General features: G+C 40.1%; 2 protein-coding genes across 3 annotated transcripts; both read right to left on the bottom strand.

Moving 5' to 3' along the window:
- Positions 1–701: 701 nt before the first annotated feature.
- On the bottom strand, positions 702–4,008 carry snx10b (sorting nexin 10b). The gene is made up of 5 exons (XM_008432507.3): positions 3,442–4,008; positions 3,260–3,360; positions 3,062–3,163; positions 2,675–2,884; positions 702–2,495 (listed from the first exon to the last, which is right to left on the bottom strand). The coding sequence occupies exons 1-5, from the start codon at positions 3,532–3,534 to the stop codon at positions 2,366–2,368; spliced, it is 636 nt and encodes a 211-aa protein (XP_008430729.1). The 5' UTR covers positions 3,535–4,008; the 3' UTR covers positions 702–2,365.
- Positions 4,009–4,535: 527 nt separating this feature from the next.
- On the bottom strand, positions 4,536–10,453 carry cbx3b (chromobox homolog 3b). 2 transcript variants are annotated; one of them, XM_008432509.3, is made up of 5 exons: positions 9,948–10,453; positions 9,485–9,625; positions 9,236–9,392; positions 8,503–8,654; positions 4,536–5,736 (listed from the first exon to the last, which is right to left on the bottom strand). In XM_008432509.3, the coding sequence occupies exons 2-5, from the start codon at positions 9,622–9,624 to the stop codon at positions 5,616–5,618; spliced, it is 570 nt and encodes a 189-aa protein (XP_008430731.1). In that variant the 5' UTR covers position 9,625; positions 9,948–10,453; the 3' UTR covers positions 4,536–5,615. The 2 variants fall into 2 exon arrangements, with proteins under 2 accessions (XP_008430731.1, XP_008430730.1); XM_008432508.3 differs by having other exon boundaries at positions 9,933–10,450.
- Positions 10,454–23,471: the final 13,018 nt, after the last annotated feature.

The following is a 23,471-nucleotide window of genomic DNA, read 5'->3' as shown; positions in this document are numbered from 1 at the left end:
AGTAACATATGCGCACATATATGACAAGATATCTTTAGAAAAGAAAGGCCACCTGCACCTCTTCTTCCTAATGCAACCAGTTCTGAATTTATAATGAACTCCTCAGCTGCTGCACAGAGAAGCAGCTAATCTATGGCCTAACCCTGACTCTTACTCTAACCTAACCATTACCAGAACATACCTAATACTAAACCTAACCTAAAAGCCCCAAAACAATACTTCTTCTTATGGGAATCAAGCTTTGAGCCACACAGTACATATGTTAGAAAAATAGACCTTACAGTGCATCACATACAAGGAGACACACACAGTAGCAGAAGCAGCTGCAAGGAACGGCCTCAAACTAACACAAAGCAAAGCAGACAGATTAAAGGAGCGGCCTGTCAGCACAGCTGGCATTTGCTCAGCAGAGAGCAATGTTTCCTGTCTTACTGGTGGCCTTCTCAGACAGGAGTGAGTCCAGTGGGAGTCCAGAGGACCTCCTGCCCGGCACACACCTGACAAGTGGGGGGAAGGGTGCGTGTGCTGAAACTCTGCTGAGACCTTATTAAACATGTCATCCTGCTAAGCACTGCAGCAGCCACCAGATGACAAGCTTCCCACACTCGAGACCCGTACAGTGACATCAGGCTATGACTGCTTGACATATTATCCTACTATTGGGACGTTTTCATGGTACGAATGAGCAAACTCTGTCGTGCTTCTGTCAAAATTAATTTATAAAGCTACAACACACAGTTACAGCACATGTTTCCAAGAGAGAGAGAGATAAATGTACAAACTGTGACAACACTGCCACCCGCAGGCGCAACATTATTACACGTGTTTGTACCATGCACACATAATATCATCACAAAGAAACAAAACGTTATGGATAATTTTTCATACCCCCGAATAAACTTTTTCCACACATTTTTGTCACTTTTGGCCACAAAGTTAAGTAATCTAGTTGACACATAGAAGTAAAATAATTTGTTTCAGAAATAGGAATCTGAAAAGTAAGCACATGAACAAATTGAACAAATTGATACTTTTATCCATTTTTCTTCCCAAAACAGCTAAGTAAAATCAAATTGGATGGAGAGTCTTTATGGACATTATTTTTCAAATTCTGCAGCAGGTTCTCAATTATTTTTTAGGTTAGTACTTTGACGGGGCCATTTTGCCACATGAACATGCTGTGGGTATATGGCATGTTTAGGGTTGTTGTCCTGCTAGTCTCAAGCTTCTTAGTTAATTTAGTGCCATTCATCTCTCCATTCAACTCTGACCATGTTTCACGATGGGGATGTTGTGTTTATTCTTATATCCAGTGTTTGTTTGCTTTTTTTCCCACCATGCATTTTGTTTTGTGTGTGGTTTTATGACCTCATCCTGCTGTAAACAATAATCTAGGGGTATCAGAGGAAATGTGGCTGAATACATGCGCACACTTCTCTCCCCTCACATTTCTATTTGCAAAAAATGTTAAAAACCAGTGTGAGTTTTTGTCGGTCTGCAACATAACAATTGTTATGTCTGACGTTATACTTTAAGACACTGTAAAAAAACAAATGTTCTAGTGGTGTGAATACTTTTTCGAGCAGATGAATGGAGGCTGAAATTAAAATAATTACCGTATTTTCCGCACTATAAGGCGCACAGGATTATAAGGCGCACCTTCAATGAATGGCCTATTTAAAAAAAAATGTTCATATATAAGTTGTACCGCGTTATAAGGCGCATAGAATAAACGCTGCAGGAGAGGCTGGAGTTACGTTATGCATCCACTAGATGGAGCTGCACTAAAGTGAATCTCAACAAAACAGTTCGAATCCGGTCGGTGAGGAGAGCCTTCCGCAACTGGGCCAGGGTGTGGCCGGATGATGGTCTCCGTTCACGCACAGCATGTTTGTGGAGAACGTGGTGCTAAATGACCTGGAAACGACCTGATTCTAGACGGTCGGTAGATAGATAGGTCAGTCAAACTTTATTAACAAACCAGCGTTCTGACAACTATCCCAGCATGCACCCTGCGCTTCTTCTTCTACGGGCGAAAATGAAGTCGGCGGCTGCTTACCGTAGTTGCTAGACCTGTTGTGGCTCAATATTGGTCCATATATAAGGCGCACCGGATTATAAGGTGCACTGTCGGCTTTTGAGGAAATTGAAGGTTTTTAGGTGCACCTTATAGTGCGGAAAATACGGTACTGATTTTGTGAAACCGGCTTTTCAATTAGGACAATGTAAATTAACACAAAAGTGAAAATGGTTGCAGGGAAAGGTAACAAGTTGCTTTCCTTAAGGCCATTTCACATCCAGAAAGATGGACATGAATCAAGTAAACAGACTCGAGCTTTCACTTTCATTCAGTCGTTTCCAGTTTTCATACAGAACCATTCGAGCAGCTGAGCATCTCCTCTGGGCAGGTTCCCCTCAGATCAAGGGTGGCTGCACTCCTTGACTGGTTTAATGTCAACTCCTTTGTCTTGTGCCTTGGGTCTCTGCTCTCTGAGCTGCAAAAACACAACAAACAGCAACGTTTATCACAGGTTAATCAGGTGCCGTGCCCTAACTTGTTTGGCATCCGTTGTTGCCAAACAAGTTTGTGCTGATGTGTCGTTGGTTCTTGTAAGAGCAGTGTTTCCGTCTGGACTTTCCTGACGAGACGGTGGAAAATTCAGTGTTGCATTACCTATCTGAGTCAGAGTCACAGGACACGCCGAGGTCCCTCTGCAGGTCCTCTTCTGAGTGAAATCTCCTCAGGCCGCAGCTCTGCACAGCCTGGGCCACGGTGAAGCTGGTCTTTCCGGCAACGCAGGCCTCCATTTTGGAAATGCTCAGCTGGGACTGAAGGAAAAGGTGCAGGCAGCTGTCGGATAACATCAGATTGCTCTGGAGGATTCTGAGAAATGAGGGAAATAAACAAATAAGGATCTGCCGTGTGTGGCGTAGTGTGCCGCCTGGGGATGTGAAAACGTCCTGTGGTCTGGAGGCTGGTGAAAACCAGTGTGCACCAGTTGGGTTGAGCCAAGCGATGTCTCCAAGTTATAAATGCACTGCTGTGTGAGGTCGTTCTTACTTTTCCAAAAACTTCTGGAGTCCTTTCATCCGATCCGCAACCTGCTGGGCGTTGTTCAGACTGAAGAAGGGGTTTTTGGGTGGAAGCTGTGGTAGCTGTAAGCTACAAAACATGCAGGCAAAGGAGAACCATTTAGGACGTGAAGTTTAATAGAAACCTTTGCCTTCCTGAGTTTTATCAAATGACATATTTGCTCACAGTAGGAGAGAATTTTCTTGGAGTTTCTGTCTGAGCCACACAAACTCACTGAATCTCCTCCTCACTCTTGAAGTCTTCTTGGTGAAGAACACACTGTTGGTCTGAAAACAGAACACAGCAGCAGCACAGTTAGAACAAGGAAACAACATGAGTGAAGCCATCTTCTCTCCACTTGTACTTACGTGTAAACAAATCTCATAGTCCATGTAGGCATGCCAGAAGTCATTCTTTTGTATCCGCGGGTCTCGCACCCAGACACTGATAACCTGCTGCATGGAGACGGCAGGAGAGCTCCTGAGCTGAACGGAGTGAACCGTGTTGTGAAACAAAGAGGAAGGGTTTTATGAGTAGACAGAGGAAGTGTAATGACAAGCCCAACAAAAATAGAGGAGGAGAGGAAATTCCCATGTATTCCAAGTCCTGTTTTGCCTTTTCTATCTGCTCATTGGCCCTGGATCGAGCGTGTAGCATTTTTTTTTTTTTAAATCAAATCACATTTCAAAGAAAGCCTACCGGATTCCCAGTATTTTCAGTTTCTTCTCTGATAATCCGAAACACAGACAGAGCTCAAAGTCAGTAAGCTTATCCCTGATAGTGCTGTGCACAGCATTGTGCTTGTGCCTTTATTTCCACTTTTACTGCCGAGGAGCAAAGGTTTCCAAATATAGTCACGAGACAAACAAAAGCCTTTCCCCGAAGTAAAATCTATAAAACAGCACCTTATCTACAGCCTCTTTTTGGGATTTCCAAAAGAGGTCGTTTGACCTTTCCACATTTTGTCACATAACAACCACAAAATTTAGTGTATTTTAATGGGATTTTATGTATCAGAATAACAATAAGCAGTGCTTTATTGGAGCAATAGAAACCTTGACTGTATCATTCCAACACATAAATATGATCTTGATCTAAGTAATTCAACTGTACCTCAGGCTGTGTTTAGAGGTCGCTCTCCTGCTGGATAGAGGAGATTCAATCCTTAGTTTCTAACAGGTTTCCTTCCAGGGCAGCCCTCTGTTTTACTGACCAGCTCCATCTGCTGACATGCAGGACTCTGCTCCTCCTATGTTTCACTTTGTGGATGGTGTGCTCAGTCATGTGTTAGTACAAAGCATTATGCACGTAGTCCAAAAAGATCGATTTTGATCTCACATCCTCTCGTTTGGGTCCCCAACATAGCTTGAGAAAAATCACATAGAGGCCCAGATTAGTAGAGTGTTTACCGAGCAGTAAACCTGACGCTGTTGCGATGAAGGCGTTTCAATAAGTGACAGAGTTATAAAAGGTTTTGTTTATTTGCAGACTTCACAGATTAAGGTCAACAGTTACAGCAGAAGGTGTGTTTAAGGTTCAGCTGGGTGTCCCATAACAGTCATGGGAGATATGTAAAGTCACATCAGTGCCATCAGAACAGTTATCTACTACAAACAGCTGAGTCATTCCAGCAGTGACTCAGTCTCTTAACTAAAGTGCTACATTTAATAACGGGTGCTCACAGGGTAAATACTAAAAGGAATCAAACTCAACTTAATCAGAAACTTAATTCTACCAGGACGTCACTTTAGATGAAAGAACCAAATGAGTGTAATTGTTAAATGCAGTAGTTTCTTCACTGCTGCCCCTTCTCCCACATGTTGCTGCGCGCTTCTGATCAGCTGGCAAAAAGAATGCTACCACACCTAAATCTCGTAAAATTTTACCCAAATCAAGAGAACATAGCCTGTAACACACAGGCTGCAGATTGCTGAATCGGAAAATATCCAACATTTGTTTTAGCATTTTAAAATAAACTTGAAAGAGCCACACAGACAAAACGACTTCTTTTTGTTAATTCACACCACACATATTAAAAATCCCAAAAAAACAACACATGTGGAAATGTGCACTGACCTGCTGTTAGCTCACTCTGCTAACATTAAACGTGCTTTAATAATGCTTTAATACAGAAAAAAAACAAAACAAAAAAAACAGTAACTAAAAACAAAGGACTACCACAGTGACCGAGTCTGCTACATAATCACAGAAAAGGAATGCAGCAGTAGGTTAATCAAAATTAAAATAAAAATCAGCTGTACTGAACTAAAGTTAGCTTTAGTCTCCATTTTGGTGTCCTCAGAGGAAAAGTAACCTCACTGAGCACCGCAGAGCTGGCAGTGCTTTAAACCCACATCCCCCGCTGAGAATCTCGCAGCTGCTTGAGTAGGAAGCTCCACCTGCAGCGGGACGTGATTTCATGCCGCATGCCTTTAATGTCAGCTGATGGAGGACACTCGATGGAGGAGAAACTAATCTTTAGGTGGAAGTGCAGCTGCTTATCCACAGTCCTCGGCACACATTTTATTTTTTATATATATATTTACTGCTCGCCCTCTCCACAGTGCCAGGTCAGCTTCTGCTCGTAGAAGTCAATGACCACCTGGGGACATCTGGCACTTGCTTCGCGAGCCGACATCAGGGCGACCTCGTCGGAGTTCTTCCTGTGAGGGAAAAAGCAGGACAGAGAAATGCTGATACAGCCGTCTACTTCAGCAGCAATTCATGCAGTCAAGCTGCAGAAAGTTTTATTGTTGGCATTGGTGTTCTTGTATATACATTTCTTTAAAGAAGGAGGTTGGTGTTTTAGACTTCTTTGAATATTTTGGTAATATTTTGTGAAGCAAAGACCCTATATCTAAAATTCCCATAAAAAAAAAACAATAAAGTCTCAACAAAAAACAGTCTACTGGATTACAGTAAGATATTTTAAACATGTTGTTGAGAAAGATTGTTTTCCTTTCTTTTCTTTTTAACTGCATTTCAACTGGATTTCTCAACACAGAAAAGTAAATTATTTTTCAAAGTCCACATATTTACTGTACTTCTAAAAGTAACTTTGCTATCAGTAAGGAACTTTGGACTGTACTAATAGTGAGCTTGGTGACCCAAGTCAAGAACAACAAAAACCTCTTGAGATAAGTCAGACGTACTTTCTCTGTTATGTATTAGCTTTATTGTTAAGTGATTTGTTTAATTACTTAAATCTTAAAGAGGCCCACAAATATGCCCTTTAAAAGATCTCTGGTGACATCTGTAAATAGTTCTGCACAAACACTCCCTCCTCAGTTTAACTGCACTGGAAAGGATGTGATGAACCTCTAAGAAATGAAGTGTCAAGCTGGTTGAAATGGAAATATTTGAAGGAGTTTAGAGTCTGTCTTTACTGCTAATGGTGCTTTAACCACATATTTTTTTTAAAGAAATCTAAACCCTAATGTGGAAAACCTTTGAATAAATACCAAAAGTAGATGTTTGGACATGTGTCAGCATTTGAACTCCCCCCCCTCTTTAAGTTCACTCAAGTGAGCTCAAATTTAACCAATCGACTTCTTGTGGGCTAAATTCTGATGTTTTTCATATGAGAAAATACACCTCAACTAGGTGTGAGCCTGAAAAAGATGTTTTAATATAAAGTTTCCATTTAAGAATCATATCATTTCTCATGCCAAAAGTGTCTCAACATACAAAAATCATCAAAATACAAACAACTTGCTCTGGTTGTTGAGTGTTTTAAAACTAATCCCAATCTTGCACAATGTTTTTTTGCTTTTTAACTACTTGCTTCGACTGGATTGGGTGAAGCAAAAATGTTTTCTGTCCTCATGGGCAGACGTGAGAAACAATCTGTGAAAATCAGTAAATCTCTCAGACACAAACAGTTGGTGTTGGAGTGCCATCAACTGGGTCACATTTGTCCAAATAAACCTACCGTGATACACATTTGCATTTCATTTGCACTTAAAGTTCAAAGCTGGTCTTACTCAAAGCCAGCAGGCTCATATAAATGCACTGAAGGAATAGATTCTGATGATTACGGTCTGGACATCAACAATCAGGTCATACTGGCAGATGGACTGCAGGCAGAGCGACAAGAGTGAAAGAAGTTGGACTTTCCAGCAGTTTATCTCTCAGTTTTACTTGCTTGTCGTACTTTTTTAATTGAAATCATACCATTTCCTCTAAGGCTGAACACTACCGGCCTCAAAAAGGGGAATGAACATGAGGAAGTAATGATGACGTGTAACTGACAGTACAGCCACACATTATAGGAAGTCAACTGTGTGGAACAGTCGAGTAAAATAAAAACAATAAATCATATCTGCTGTGGTCAGAAGTACTTTCCAAAGTTTTGAAGTGATTCCAGCTACAGGACACTAAAGCCTCTTTCACAGCTGATTAAGACCAGTATACTGCCTCCATTGACATTCACAATTCGCTGGATTGTGGCAAAAAAAACAAAAGAAACAACAACATTGTGTATGATTGAAGTGTGACTCCACTGTGCCCTTAGTTCTAATAGTTGTCCCCACCCCTTGCTTTCTTAGCCATCCCACCACAGTGCCACAAGTATCACATCTTCATTCCAAAGTACTTGATTTTAACTGAGCTAAAGCAGATTTAAATATGGTTGTGCCGGGCGATAAGGCTGAAAAACGTATCATCATAAAAGTTAATTTTGATAATTATTGATTTGTTTTTTCTTTTAAATATCTGAAATACTGCCAAACTGATGACGTCACCTTTCCTGCTTTAACTACAATTTCTTCTCGAGCTGCTGCACTCATTTCTCCCATTCACTCCACACAGTTTTTATAAAAAATACTTGTAAGCAGTTATGAGCAACGGTGGCAAAACCTGAATCTGCTGCAGAGCGAGTAACTCAACAAGTTGTTGCTACGTAAACAATGAGTGAGATAGCTGATGCCATCCGCTTTGCTTAGCTGGGCTGTGAGAGGCTGAGCAGCTAAAGAACTTCCCTCTGCGCCAACATCCGCCAGATTACTGGCAGGTCCAGATGGGAGTTCACTGAAATGAGCAGATGTATTTTCTATTGATCTCGTTTCGACTGCAAAATATATTGCCCAGCCATAAAATATAGTATCGCAGCAGCTTCTTGATGAATGGCGTTTTAGACCTCTGTTATTCACCCTATTACCAGCTATTTGCACACATTTCCCCTCCTTTGCTTCCCTCCACTCCACATTTCTACATGTAATGCCTGGTGCTCTTTGACAGCTTGACTAGCACATTTCACATTTCCATTGCAACCTAGAAAATAATAATAATTTTAAAAAAATCATAACTTCCCACATTGCCACTTCTATGTGCTTGTAATTTTCCCACCACCCTCAAAGTCTGTTCTGCACTATTAAATATCAGAAAATAAAAACACTTTTGACATTGTAAAGAGGAAGGGGAGAAGTTACCATTTGACTAAGAACATGAGCTCTCCCTTTCGGTCTGTGGAGCCGATGATGCATTCGGGCTCGAGGTAAGTGCTGAGGTCAGTGGGGGCGTCGGATTCCTCATCATCTGGCTTTAGGACGCTGCTATTCTGCTCCTGAGGCGTCACATGGGACTACAGCAGGAATAACAAAGACAAAGATGGAAGAGGAGTTAGAGAAAGTGATGAGTGATGAACCTGTCTGCCAATGAAATGGGTGAAATAATTTTCCTTATACACTCTGCCTTTAAGCCCAGAAGACAAACTGATACATAGATTGCGAAATTGATGAATGGGTGACATTTAGACAATGGCATTTGGGACTGATCTTTCTATACTCTTATTTTCTTATTTCAAACTACGATTTCTTTTATTATTATTTTTACATAAAATTGTGTAATTTTCCAGAATACTCACGTTATAATTTATATATTTTTTGTTCTTGTACCCAAGCCAGTTATTAAAAAACAAAAACCTGACCCACTTTCGCTTTCAGTTTGCTCCAAAACCAACCACCTTCACACGTGTTCTAGTTCTGCTGTAGCAGGAACAATATCTGCCAGACTGGTCAGCTGATCAAATCCTTCTTCCTCAATTGTCTTCAAATTTAAACAGTGCTTAAAATATAAAAAACTGAAGCAGTGCTGTTTTTCTTTTTTCCTTACTCACATTAAGGAACTTGACATGGAAACATGAATGCCACGTTTTCAACTCACAATTTCCGTCTCCTGCTTTGCCATTTCTTCTTTAGGAATGAACTCCTGCTCGCTTTGCTCCTCTTCAACCTCCCTGGATAGATGGGCGTCTCTCAGAAACTCCTCAATGAGCCCGGGACAGTCCAAGTTGTCCTCAGGCTCCCACGTGTTTTCTGCACTGTTGGTTACACGCAGGAGGAGGGAGTGTGTTTCACGATCATGTGAACAAACACAGACACTCACTGACAGGTTCTGCAGGGTCTCACTCACTCGGTGAAGCCTTTCCACTTCAGGAAGTACTCCACTCTGCCATTAAAGATTCTCCGCCGAATTATTTTCTCCACCACAAACTCTTGGACTTCTGTAGTCTCCTCAGTCTTCCTCTGTTTGGCAGTCTGCTTCTTTCTCATCCTGCACAATTTAGGATATATATATATAGTAAAGCAGTTTCTTATCAACGCAACAGACCCTTTGATATTTGCATAAAAACATGGCAGAGTTCAGTGTGCGGCGTCCTTCTGACAAAGATTATTTAAGCGCGCCGTCGCTCCACCTGCTGTTTCAGTTCTCTTACTTCACTTCGACACGCAGACATGTCAGCATCCACATATTCACGCCAATACTTTACATACGAGTCTGTTTCTCAGACAGCAGGCTGGATGAGTGAAGCGGAGACAGTGTGACAGACCACATAACACAATGAGGAACGCGAACGTACGCTCTCGCTGTTTACTTATTCTCTGCGGACCGTCTTCCGCGGTGCTGCTTGGCTTGCTTCTGCTTCTGCCTCTGCTTTGTGCGAGTCGCAGCGAACTGCACGCAAACAGCGCCGTCGACGCCGCTTCGCGCGCAAACGGGTCGGCTTGCTCTTTTTTATACGCTCGATAACAACTTTTTCATGAATGAGTTACAATTAAAGATGGCCGTTGATGCTCAGAGGAAGTGGTTGCCAAGGGAAAAGGTCATGCCAGGGAAACCGGGAGGAGACGACGGGGACGCGCACACCGCCGACCAATCGGAGAGCAGTCCGCTTCTCCTGCTCGTGCGTCCCCGTCCGCCGGAGCGGAACTGCCCTGCCACCCAGGGGTGTCAGTTGGGTACCGCAAGGGGCAGTTTTCTGACCAATAGATCTTCACACGTACATACACATACATGTGTGTACACATACACACATGTATGTGTATGTACTTATTTATTTATTTTTCTTAAGATTGTCGTTCGCTGGAGATAGGCACCAGCACCTCTCCCGACTCCACTAGGGACAAAGGTGTACAGAAAATGGATGGATGGATGGATGGATGGATGGATGGATGGATGGATGGATGGATGGATGGATGGATGGATGGATGGATGGATGGATGGATGGATGGATGGATTAATTGCCGCAGGTATTTATTTGAAATTAAGGAGGGCTAAAATAAGACAGGGTCAAACAATGCACAAAATATCCAAATACAGTCAATAATTAATAAAAACTGAGGCAAAAAAAAAAAGAAAAAATACTGACATTATGTTAAACAAAAAATATGAAGCAAATAAAACATCCATCCATCCATCCATTTTCTTACACCCTTGTCCCTTAGTGGGGTCGGGAGGGTTGCTGGTGCCTATCTCCAGCTAACGTACCGGGGGAGAGGCGGGGTCACCCTGGACAGGTCAAGCAAATAAAACAATTAAATTAAATTACACACAAACTGTGATTCAAAATATTATATTGCAATATTATATTATAATATATAATTAATTAATAAAGTGTACTCCTTCAATGTAATTTATATAGCCTATGTATTTATATAACACACACATACACACGCACGCACGCACACACACACAGACACACACACAGACACACACACACACACACACACACATATATATATATATATATATAAAACCTCTGAATAATTTTACTTAATTTAATTTGTTTGTAAATATATATTACTTACAGAAATTTTCTTTGTCAATATAATTAAATATTCCATAAACTTGAGATTTTGCCCGACCTTTTATTGTTATTGTTTTGTCATGCACTTATAAACTCATGTTTCTAAGTTCATATGGTTGTCTGTGAGGAGGTCTGCTCACCTCACACTCCTGAGCGCTTCTGTGGAGATCTCAAGAAGAGAAGTGTGGAGAAGGTTTGATTGGCAGCTCAAATTTAACCAATGAGAAACGCCAGCACTGCCAACTGGTCAAATAAGCCTCATTAGCATCCCACCGTGACAAGTCCGATTTTGGACATTATTTTTGTAAACATCGCTAGGGGGCGCTGCCTAACTGGTTTGTAAATTGCGGTCCTTTACGTAAATGCTCTTTTTGCCTCCAATATGTCTGGATTTATGCATGAGATCCTGTCAGTCAAGCAACTTTTCTTTGAAGGTGGCCTAACAAAGGAATGTTTTGGATTTGCCTCAGTTTCCAATACAATTTCATCCCGAAGGAAGAATTATTCAACAAGGAGAGAATTTGCTCTTCAAAGTTACTCAAGAACGCGGCAACATCACTAAAAGAATCTGCATGCTGTGTGTATGAGAGAAGTGTTCAGTTTCTCGACGAGAAAAACTTCTGGGGCCTTGAGATGTGATTAAAAGTGGCTATAAAAATTTATGGAAAAGTCTAAGACAATGCCAGTGTGAAAGAAAGATTAATGTGCAAGATACATGAAAAGCTGAGAAAGGAGCTCGTTATTTAAAGCTCTGGTAGAATAAGGAACAGAGCTCAAGTGAGTGGAATATATAGTGGGAAATATTCGCTGTTTGGTTGTGATTAACATCTGCATTAAGAAGATTTGAGCATTGTTCCAACATTTATTGTGCTAGAAACATGCATCTTATTATCTCAGAGGAAATTTTTCTCATTGTCAAGAGAGGTCTGTGTTTTTAAAACTATGCTAAAAGATCTGTTGCATTCCTGACCTATTATCTCACAGCACAAACTAGCACTGTTGATGTTTTGGCCATTTTTCGGGAGAAATATGAACAAGACTCATGTCAGACTCAGACAAAAAAAAAGTATATTATAATCAGAATAAGTCCCATTTTTATCTCACTATCTCTGCCACTGAAGATCCTCAAAAACAAAACAAAAAAAATGTATAAGGGAGATATGAAAGCTGTTTAAGGAACAGGCAGCAGTTTGTGACTATCAATCACATTATTTGAACATTTCCTGTTTTCAGATTAAAGTAAATTCAACATTTTGAAATCAAGGCACCAGAATCCATGTTTCTTGATGTCCAGTGTGAGGTTTTCATGGTGGTTTTGTTATGCTGAGGTATGCTGGTGTCGGTCCACTGTGTTTTCTGAAGTCCACAGTAAAAGTAGCCATCTACCAGGAAGCTTTAGAGCACTGGGTGCTGGTTTCATTTTCCTGCAGGAAAATCAGCCGTGGTGCCACTGTGCTTGATTGGTCAGCGAACAGTCATGACCTGAACCCCATAGAAAGTCTGTAAGATATTGTTGAGAGGAAGATGAGAGACCCCAGACCCAAAGCAACCTGGCCTTTCTTTACACCTCAGCAGTGCCACAAGCTACTGACTAATAAATGCCAAAAAAAAAGAGGAAATCAAGAAAAACACAAATGGACAGACTCAAAGAAATATTTTGTACTGAAACTTTTCATTTTTGCCAGCGGAGTAAGATCGGTGTTTGTGCAGACTAAATGTCTAATAACTCAAGTTTGATTAAAATGTTGCATCTCAAGCCATGATATAATCTTTGTCACTTGAAAATAAGAAGGTTTATTAGACAAAATAAAAGTCCCTCTTTGTTTTATTTATTTAAAATATTACCCCACATGTTATACAACATGTTGCTTTCATAGACTTGTAAATGGGTTCTTTTAGAAACTATCAGGATGTGTGTTGGATATCGGCCATATGACCCACTGTTGCCCTTTTAACCCTCCCCATTCTCTTCTGAGGGCTTTTCAGACAATTGTGATGGAAACCTAACAACTAATAGGCTTGAGCTTTTGCTGCAGGCGCAGGAATGACAGAGCAAAAAGGTTCTGTCCAGATTTATTGCTGTCCTACAGTACAGACCATTCGTTCTCTGTACCAAAGACAGAAACCTGTGTTGGACCAACTTTGGGACAAAAAGAGAAACATCCCTGTTTTCACACTAACTTTACATCAACCAATGTATTTTATTTCTATCTGGACATCTGAAGTTGGAAGTAAAATAATGTTTAACACAATTCATGATATTTTTTTTGTAACTAAGACGAAAAAAAAAAATTAAATGCATTTATAATGAAATGATTCGGGGGTATTTTTGAGAAGCAGGCAGAGCCCATGATTGACCCAAACACTAAAAATAAAATACAGTGGCTGAAAAAAAAAGACAAATTCCAGCATACAGAGTGACAAGAAATACAACTGGAGGACGTCATTCCTTTAAATCTACAGCATCGCCTCCCAGAAAAAGCACATTCCTCTCACGCTCTGTGAATGCCGCCCCTCTTCGGGTCTTGAGAGCCGGCCTGCCACAACTGAAAATAGTCCAGATGGTGGGATCATGCTGGGAGGGTCTGTAGATGGTCTGAGTAGAGGTCTCTGTTCTCTTGCCTCCCTGGATACTTTTTCACATGCAGGGCCCCTCGGTGTCCATCACAGCTCTCAATTTACAACCAGCTACCCTGAGAGAAATATCTGGCTGAAGAGGATTGAGCATTGACATATTATGTTTTAGCTGGATTGATTCATCGCTGCTGATTATGAGAAAGGTCCCTTTATGTATAAAATGTAGAAGCAGATGTGGGTGAAAACATGTTTGTTGGTGTTGCTAACTATTTGGGGTTTAAAGTTGCTTGTATTACTAATAAATACTGATTTATTCACTGTAGTCGTGCTGTATTTTTTAATAATGCTAATAATAAAGCATCGTTAGTACATGTTGGACTTAGTTTGAGCCACAGTTTGAGCCACATTTTAGTTCATCATAAGTCACTATGATGAATTAATGTCAGATCTGTTTCAAAACATTTTTACTCAACACTTTTTAGCGATGCTGCCTCATTATGAGGAGAAATGATGGGTTACTCATTAGCTTGCCAATATTCACATGTTCTCTTGTTATTTTTGTCGTGATAAAAGAGTCTTTATTTCTGTTTAGGTGGCATAATCATAGACACTGTAATAAAAAATTCTCAAACCTGTCAACTGCTAATGTCAAATGTTTATATAAATTACTGAGAAAACCTGAAATGTACAGAAAACACTTATAAGTAAACTATAAAATAAAACTTTTTATAAGTTACGTTCTTGATTACATTTAATGCAAAAATGTTAAATATTTAAGGAGAAAAATGAGGGAGTATTTAAGCTTTCAAATCAAGTTACAAATTTGCCAATCTGAGGTGGCAACAAATGTCACCACTGGAACAGTAAGTAATGCCTCCAGAAGCAAAGCTGCCAAAACAACAAAGGGGGAAGTAAAATTCCTAAATCATGTTACTACAAACAACCTCATGTGGATGGAGGCTGAACTGAGTCTGAACTTTTGCAAAACTGCCGTCTATGTCAGAAAGTTTCATTATGTCATGGTAATAACTTGTTAGGAAGGTCCGTGCTTGGAGCAGCTTAATTACAACAGTGAACATGTAGCATTATTGGATCTGAAGTTTTCAAAGTTTGGAGAGTTAGGGGAGTTGTGCAAGTTCAGAATATAAATATTATATGTAAATGACTGATATAAATGTCTATGTCAGGGAGAAATTTTTTTTTCAGGCGAGTAGCACAGAAAAGTAGAATAAACCTCTTTATCACACAAACCTTTCTAGAGGCAAATAACACAAGCGAATCATAATATATTGATTATACTCAACAGAGTCATGAGTGATGCGTTAGTAATACGGTTCAGCTTAACTACTGCAGAACGTTTTATTGTTTTTTTTCTCCAGTATAAATAAAACTGTTTCATTCCTGGCTGGGAGTTTCAAGCTGCTCACCGTGGAGCCCATTGCACGCAGTAACTTTCAGACTGGTAGGTCAGTGGTGACAAGTGACCCCTCCTTTACCCGCAGGGAGGAGTCTGTTTACTGAAACAGGACTATTGCCTTTGAACGTTTTCCCACTGGTTCTTTTCATGTTCTCTACACCTCGCTGAGCTGTTCGCTTCGCCTTCTTCCCTAATACTTCTATTTTCTGGGTAAAAGATGAAGCGGATATATCACAGAGGGAAAAGTTTGAATTTACATAAAGTCCTAATAACAACATTAATTTAAGGCTCATTTGATTTAAAAAGTTGTGAAAACCTGTCTGGAAAAGTTCATGCAGAAGCATCGGAAGGAGGACATCAAGTTGGCCTCAACAAATCTCTCTCTGTGTTTATTTTAAGGTAAACTCACTGCAGAACTAGAATTTTGATGGTTCACGCTCCATATGTCACATAGTAGAGATTGGCGCTTTCTGAACTTTGATTTTATTATCACTCACATCCTTCCATTTGGCTTTCTGTAAATGTTAGGGTTTTCAATTCTCAGCTGTCCGTCACTGTTCACTAAAACTAAACAGGAACACAGAGATTCCTCTTCACAATGCGTAAAAGTGAACGAGTGAAATGCACTGGATTCATCACAGACATAAACAATGTCAGCATTGACTGCGTTTTCCTGAAACTCTACTAAAAAAGAACACAATGTGCAAAACAAAGCCATATTGTTTGCACTGTGCAATGTGATTTTCCTGAAACTGTTTACACTTTATAGTTTATGTACATGGATTGTAATTAAAAAAAAGTTGCTGAAATGGTTAAAATAATCTATCCAACCTTGGCTGCTGAACGTTTCCTTTCATTTTAGCAGCGTGAAGCATTTTGGCCGTGAGTCTTCTCTCCTGTGAAGCTGCTGGGTGTTTTCTCTCATCAAGCTCTTCAGACTCAGATTTTAGTCTGCTGACCTTTAACTCCACCCCACACACAGCTGTAAGCACTCAACTTTTCATCTGCTTTACATCCATTTCACATTCAAAACCCCCTAAAAAAAATCTACTCCTCCACTTCTGACTGCAGAAAAGTTGATTATTTAAAGCTCCAGAACCAAGGTTTCATTTGATTTGTTGCAAAGCCTCCCCTGTTAATAAAAACATTATGAGAGCTGCAGACGTTCCTGCAGTAGTTGTATCATCTAGGGAAGAAAGGGGAGCTGGAATTAACCATCTCTTCCCCCAGACCACCATCTGGAATATTAAATCTTGGACTAGATCGTAATATGCCAAACAAACTCAAAGTTCACACAGGTAAAAACGGAACAAATGAGGAGGACAGCTTAACAAGAAACACTGGCCTGTCCATTGACACATCTAATTTGAGGCCGTGTCTGATGATGAACTTTTGAAAAGACAATTCATTTCCAATATGTTTCTGAATGTCTTTAATTCTTAGAAGATAAACACACTATCGGTCCAAATTATTCAAACACCTGGCAGATTTAGACTTAAATTTATTTTTGATTTAACCAAAGGGATTTTTTTTTTCTGATAGGAAACTGCAAATAATACTGTGGTACATAGACTAGTGACATTTCTCAAAAAATGCCCAAAGACAAGACAAAAAGTGTCAACGTATTTGTCACAAGAGTAAACAGGAAGGTCTGTTTCTGTTCTACTTGAGGCAACTCTCTGCTGGGTATGGCAAGAAAACATAAATGTCCAGGCCTGGTAAAATGGTTACATCAAAGGAGAACAAGGTTTTGAAATATGTCGAACAGATTTAATTGAATTGCTGCCACGACTGACTGTATGGATGATATTCTGTTCTAAAGGCGTACATGTTTACACCGAGCACCAGCCCAATTGTCGATTTAAAAGATCATCTGCACAACTCGATTCGTTCAAATGAGGTTGAAGTGCTGGAGAACCAAAATTGCTCCTGTGGCAAAAACACTACTGGCAAGGCCTGCCAAAACATGAAGCCGATTTAGGCTTCAACCCCACCAAAATGTCCTTTTTAATCTGAACCCGCCTGTCAGAGGGCTAATCTGGAAACTGTTACTCAGCGAGTCTTGAAAATAAATTGGTTGCAGCTGGGCGTCAGAAGTAAAGCGGAAAGAGAACAAGTGGTGAAATTACTCCTGCGAAGCCTCCATCTTGAGGCTGACGCACAGGAAACAAGCTCTCAGCAGCAGGGAAATGGAGTGACATGCATAGACCTGCTTGGATTTCTCCTTAGGGTCTTAGATGGACCTTGTTAGCGTTGAGACACAAGTGCTCCCGCCTTTGTTTGCGCAGAGCTGACAATAACCACTGCTGGAGCATTTTTAGGAGGTTAAGTGCTTTTGATGGCTGCAGTGGTATGCTGCCACAAAGTCTTAAGTTCCTCAAACCATCCCCCATCTAATGCCTTCAAACCCTTTGCCTCTCTGTCTCTGGGGTTTGGCTGAATGCATGGCTGTGATGTCAAAGAGCAACATAAATTTATGTCATACCAGGTCAGGTATGGTGTAAATTAAAAAAAAAGGAGGGCGGGGCTTAAAATGTGTCCTAAAATCAAATAAATGATAAAATCAGACATATTTGACAGCCGTGTCAAAACATCAACTTCACCGGTGCGTGTCCGCGTTAAATGGAACAATGCACAGCTCGCTTTGCGACAACCATAAAAAAAAAACACGATAACAAACATTGCTTTATGCCCGTATTTTTAAAAGAATGCTGGGTCTTTGCAGCAGCGGGACTCCGACCGCAAAATCTCATGTTTCACCTCGACCTGGAGCGATGAGCAAAGGCCCTCAGCTGCCAGCGAAAAACGTGAGTGTAAAAACATTTTTCTACAAGCTCAGACTGAACTCGAATTCTTTGTGAGTCTGAATGACAGGTCGACCGTGAAAAAGTTTTCCTTGCACACAATGTGTTTGAGTTTACACAATCTCGCTGTGCAGAGTGATATGCAGAACCATACAGAAGTATTCATAACTTTTGAAACCGTCACCTGACAACCATACGGTAGGCGCAGTTTGTTTAGAGTTTGCATACCCGGTCCATTGCGAAGTGAAAGGAGAAGGTTGTTTTGTGAATTTTTTGCCAAAAGAAATTTGAAATCTAAAGAAAAACTCAATCAGAGTGACTAGCAACATCATGAGAATGAAGTACATTTTCATCATAGATGGAGCTAAGGGATTTTCCTTCACATCCTTGAGAAAAAGCCTGCTAGACATAGCAAAGAACCTGACACTAGGTGGGAGGTTCGCCTTGTAGAAAGATGAACTCAAACACACAGCAGATCAAAGCATATTTATGTATTTTGAGGGGTTCAGTTAAAGTTAGGACCTTAATTCAAATACGTATCTGTTGCAACACTGGAAAATTGCTTTGTCACAGATGTTCTCCATTTAATATGATTAGCTTTTAGTAACTTTTAAAAAAATTATTGAGCCACAAAATTTTAGTCTGTTGACGTGAAAAGCTGGAAGTCATTTCCAAAAAGTCTTGAAACTATAATTACAGCAAAATAAAGACGTATATGAGGACAGAAAGTATGCCAAGACATGCATCTACTATGAGATGTTAGGTGCCGGACAGTTACAACAACACATAAGAGGATTTGTATTCAAACCAAAAGACATAGAGGTTTTTTTTTGGCTAGTTAGTTTCTCCCAGAAAAACTGTGGTTTTCAACACCTACCCAATGCAAAAGGTACATGACTTTATACCTTCAGTGTGAAAATTGAATCCTCACATTTGTAGCACTATCTATTAGCATATCCTAAGAATAACATTTAAAACAGGTATGTTAAATAAACTACGACCAGTGTTAATTCACAGAGCATTATGGGAGTCATACTCCTCAAGAGAAGTCTTTAATTAGAGTGGAAAATGAAAATAGAGGTGGTTTATATTAATGCAGACAGAGATTTCCTGTTTGGATTCACATGTTCAGAAGTCAGATCTGGCAGTGAGCCCACACAAACCTCACTCCAGCAGACCACCTCAGTCGAGAGAGTCGCCTTGAAGTGATGCTGATTCATGGCGAAGAGCTCAGGGCTACGTTTAAGTCAGAGTAAACAATTAGAGTTGAGCTGATTTATTCCAACTCCGCGTCTGTGAATCAGGGAGGAATAAAAGATAAATGTTACTCCCCAAGTGAGCTTGAGAGCTGAATTACATGAAAACTTCTGCGCTCACTCTTGTGGGGGTTTTTTCTGTGTGTTTTCTCATTAAAAAAAAACACTCAGGATTTAAGAGTCGGGAGTTCTGCAGTGGTACTCTCCGTCACAGAACGTGGCCCTGCAATTTATTATCGCCACATTTAAAATGTTGAATAGAGCAACAAATGTGCCACACTGTAAGGTGTTTCCCCTGAACTGTTATTTTAAATTAATTATCTAATTATGGATGGATGGTTTTTGTGAAGGAATTAAGAAATGCAGTTCAATGAATAACACAGCAATGTTATTCATTGCCCCACATTAACCTGCTGCTTTCAGGCACACGCACGCACACTTTGTGTTCGAAATGTTTTTTATTATTAGATTGTCTAAAAATGTTAAATGGGATTTTGCATGTGTTTTTGTTGCATTATTGCATGCCCCCACAGCGCGGATGGGCGCCCCCGTGTGGCAGATCCAATCTGAGTTTCTGCAGGGCAAATGGAGAGCAATAATTTATGAAAAATAAAAATAAAAAAAATATATTGATGCACTCTTGGGATTAAAACCGACTTACATTCACATAAATACAAAAAGTAAAATAAAAGTAAAGTAACATTTTATCAAATTGTTCTAAAATCTGTGTAAGTGATTAAAAGTATAAAAGAAAAGGAAGACCAATTGTTACATTATTCTCTCTGCTGGGTGACATAATAAAATAGAAATTAATGGGGCTATGTGGAAAGTGTATCAATTAGGGCTCATGGAATCCAGATCCATAATTTGGATCTGGATTCAAACCTTAACTTGTGTAATTTTGCTTTTACACGACTTATGTGGAGGCTGCTTCCATCTGCTCAGAGAGGGGTCAGAAGCTGAGTGGCAGGGGTCCTGCTCCTCCAGAGGCTGCAGCTACCCATCAGGGGCTTGTTTCTATCAGGGGGGTGAAACAGCCGCCCGTCCATCACCCCGACAGAGCTGTCAGCCATTCAGCCTAAACCGGAGGAGTTCCTGCCAACAATCAAAGGCTTTTTCATGGAGGGGATCCAGCTCCAGTCTACCATCAGCGAGGGGCATTCCCAGCTGTCAGCAGTTATGCGTTCAGACTAATCGCCTTCTTTAGTTTTTTTTGTTTTGTTTTGTTTTGTTTTTTCCTCACGCTGGTCAACAACAGCACTCATTCTCACACCTTTACTCTGTCTCTTTGGAGAGCCAGACTATTGTTTAATTGACTGAAATTCACATTTGCAATTTGCTTCTTTTTGTCGTCTTCGTCATATTTCTTGCAACAGCTTCATTGCTGATAATGTCGATGCTCCAATTCACCACTTGAGGGAAGCAAAACTAAGCGAAACGTGGTGTTCAAACCCTGCTGAACCGTTAGAAGATTTCATCTCCATGAGTTCGCTCAGTGCTCTTTGCGATGATACAGTGACGTTCATTTAGTTTGTGTAAGCAGATTAAAATATATTTTTGATGGAGCACAGCATTCGTTTCTTTTTACAACCCTTTTTTGATAATGTTTAGAAAATTTAAGAAAGGTTTTGCCTGATGTTAGAGACATGACCAGGACTTCTTGTCCCAGTAATCACTTCTCAACAACATTTATGCCTCCTGCATTCTTCAGTTCAGTGTCCTTTCCTCAGACGGGATTCACGTTGAAACGGTCAGTCAAGGGAGGACAGCAGGAAGAAGATTTATATGTTTATCCTTTTCAGACTTGTTTCAGACATCTGTCATTGTGTTCTGCCCTCATTCATGCAGAGCTGGACTACAAGCCTCTCTGCGGGTGTATCAGATTTTAAACACTCTAATGTATCTGTCAGGATTATAAACTACGAGAATCTGCTCCGGACAGCTTATCTGATGACCCAAAGTCAAAGAGAGAGAAAGGAGAGATGATGAGTAGGAACGGTTCAAAGGTTTGCTTTTAGGAGGACAGTGGTTGCATTTCAGCACTTAAGAGCTAAAAAAAAAAAAAAAAGTCTGCAATAAAACATAAGGCTACAACTCACCACAATGTGTTGACAAGGTGTCCTTCATGTCTTCAACAGTTTCAATTAAATATTGGCTCTACAGGAAAAAAAAAGGAAAGAAAAGAACATCTGGGTCCCAGTGATGGCATTGTTTTTTTTTTTTTATCTTTGTGACACTTGAGCTATAATTAGAACATATCTATTTTTAATCTCTCAGTGTTGAGGCTGTATAAGAAAAGATGACTTAATGTGTTGTAAATGTTGACCAGATTAAAATAATAAAAAGAAAAATGTAACAACTACAAGGCCAGACATAATTTATTACTATGAGTAGATTCCCTTGTGGCATTGCAGTTTTTACATCAGCAATAACAGAGAAAATGTAGATGAACTGGTGTTTAAAACTCTTAATTAACAATTACAGATTGTGCATGTAGAGAATTCATTATGAGATTATATTAAGAGAAAGATTTATATTAGGTAGTAAGGACATAGTCACTATTTATTTATTTGTTTATTTAATGAGTGTCGCCACTGCATGGCTAGTTTAACCTCATTCCAGGTTAAACAGATTATCTTTAATTCATGGCAGCTGTGAACTCAAAAAGACCAAATGCTGAAACTGAATGTAAAATACTAGCTTATGCATCCAGAATTCCCCTGTTGGATAATTGTACATTACTGCACCAATTCAAATTGTTTATTTTCTTTAAAGAAAAACCATGGATGTTGAACATTTTGCTTCTTTTTTTGTCAGCCACACGTTCTGCAGTCTGAAAAGCATCCCTATTTCTGAGACTTTGTCAAATGCATTCTGCTGCAAGAAAAATACAATGCAAAACAAAAACAATGCAAATCTTTTCACTAGGATTAATTGCTGGATTTGTTCTAATTGCACTAAGCGTACTGCATGGGTAATTTTAGATGAAATTTTACCAATGCGCTGATTTATTATGCATTGCTCGAGGCCATCTTTTGAAACACACAGCGGGGTTATTTTTCATAACTAAACGGAGCGCCTACACGTGGAAACTAAATGACCAACATGGGTTAAATAATCATTAGACGAACAAGGCTGGTCTATATCTGGAACATTAGCTTTGAGAGTGTGTGTTAATATTTATGGTCTACTGCAGAAAGTCTAGTTTCTAAGAACCCTTCTGTGTCACTTCTGTGTCTGTACGGTATTTAAAGTCTTCATGGTAATTCCTTCTCATTTAATCATTATTTTTCAACCTCACGAGATGTGACTCGGGGCACAAAGTAGATGCTTTGTATGACATTACCAGTCTCCTCAGGGAGTTTGTTCTTCACCCATGGTTTGTGTTTTTTACAGTTTGTACATAAAGTACAGTATGTCAGCAAGAAGAGGACTAAAAGTCAGATATTCTGTGTCTGTGAGAGGCAGATAAAACTGAAAAATAACAGAGGAGAGGAATGGAGAGAGAGAGGGAGAGAGACAGAGAGATCAAACACCATGGCAGAGCCAGGCTCTGTATCAGAAACGAGGTTGGAAGGCTCTCCCTCCTCTCTCCATCCGACTCTCTCCCTGATCATCGACCCTGAGGAGAATAAACTCAATCCGTGTTAAATTATAGATTAAGGCCCGACTCTGGCTGGAGCTCGGGAGCTGGCGGCTGCGCGAACACTGAGCTGCACTGAGCTTCGCACATTTTCACTGCTGCTGTTGCCTCACCTCACCGTCTTATTAAAACCAACATCAAACAGTATCCACAGATGAAGAACGGGCTCGAAAAGAGACTGCATGAATATGTAAAGGGTCTCAGCACAATATGCCGCCTGCGTGGTTGCTATGATGCTACGTAGATGAATCTATCAAAAGAATGACTTTTTTTTTACTTTCTGACAAACCCATTTCACTTAATGAGCTGTTTTCCAAAGTGCTAATTAACCTTTTTATGCGTGCTCTCTGTAAAGACACAGTATAAAACACAGAGCTAATGCTCTCTGTTCAGTTCAAAGCTGATGATGCAAATGCAGAGACAGACCCTCAGAAATGCAAACAGGATCTGATACAGTGACTTGCAGAAGTATTAACACTCATTGAAATTTGTTACATTATTATATTGCAGCCACAAGCTGCACCATGTTTTATTGAGCTTCGACGATGCAGATGGAAAAGGATGCAAAGTGGTACCTTAAATAGCATCTGTAAATAGAGACTACTTGTGTACTAT

Source organism: Poecilia reticulata, chromosome 16 (assembly GCF_904066995.2).
Source record: "Poecilia reticulata chromosome 16, P_reticulata-male-v2, whole genome shotgun sequence".
NCBI classification, from domain to species: domain Eukaryota; kingdom Metazoa; phylum Chordata; class Actinopteri; order Cyprinodontiformes; family Poeciliidae; genus Poecilia; species Poecilia reticulata.
This window is presented reverse-complemented; position numbering and strand designations above follow the sequence as displayed.

Coding starts and splice junctions, on each gene's coding strand:
- snx10b (XM_008432507.3), bottom strand. CDS start 3,534: ATGCAGCAGGTTATCAGTGTCTGGGTGCGAGACCCGCGGATACAAAAG. Junction 3,361..3,441: donor ACTATGAGATTTGTTTACAC/GTAAGTACAAGT, acceptor TTCTGTTTTCAG/ACCAACAGTGTGTTCTTCAC. Junction 2,885..3,061: donor CTCCAGAAGTTTTTGGAAAA/GTAAGAACGACC, acceptor CTCATTTCTCAG/AATCCTCCAGAGCAATCTGA.
- cbx3b (XM_008432509.3), bottom strand. CDS start 9,624: ATGAGAAAGAAGCAGACTGCCAAACAGAGGAAGACTGAGGAGACTACA. Junction 9,393..9,484: donor AAGTGGAAAGGCTTCACCGA/GTGAGTGAGACC, acceptor TGTAACCAACAG/TGCAGAAAACACGTGGGAGC. Junction 8,655..9,235: donor CAAAGCAGGAGACGGAAATT/GTGAGTTGAAAA, acceptor TTCCTGCTGTAG/TCCCATGTGACGCCTCAGGA.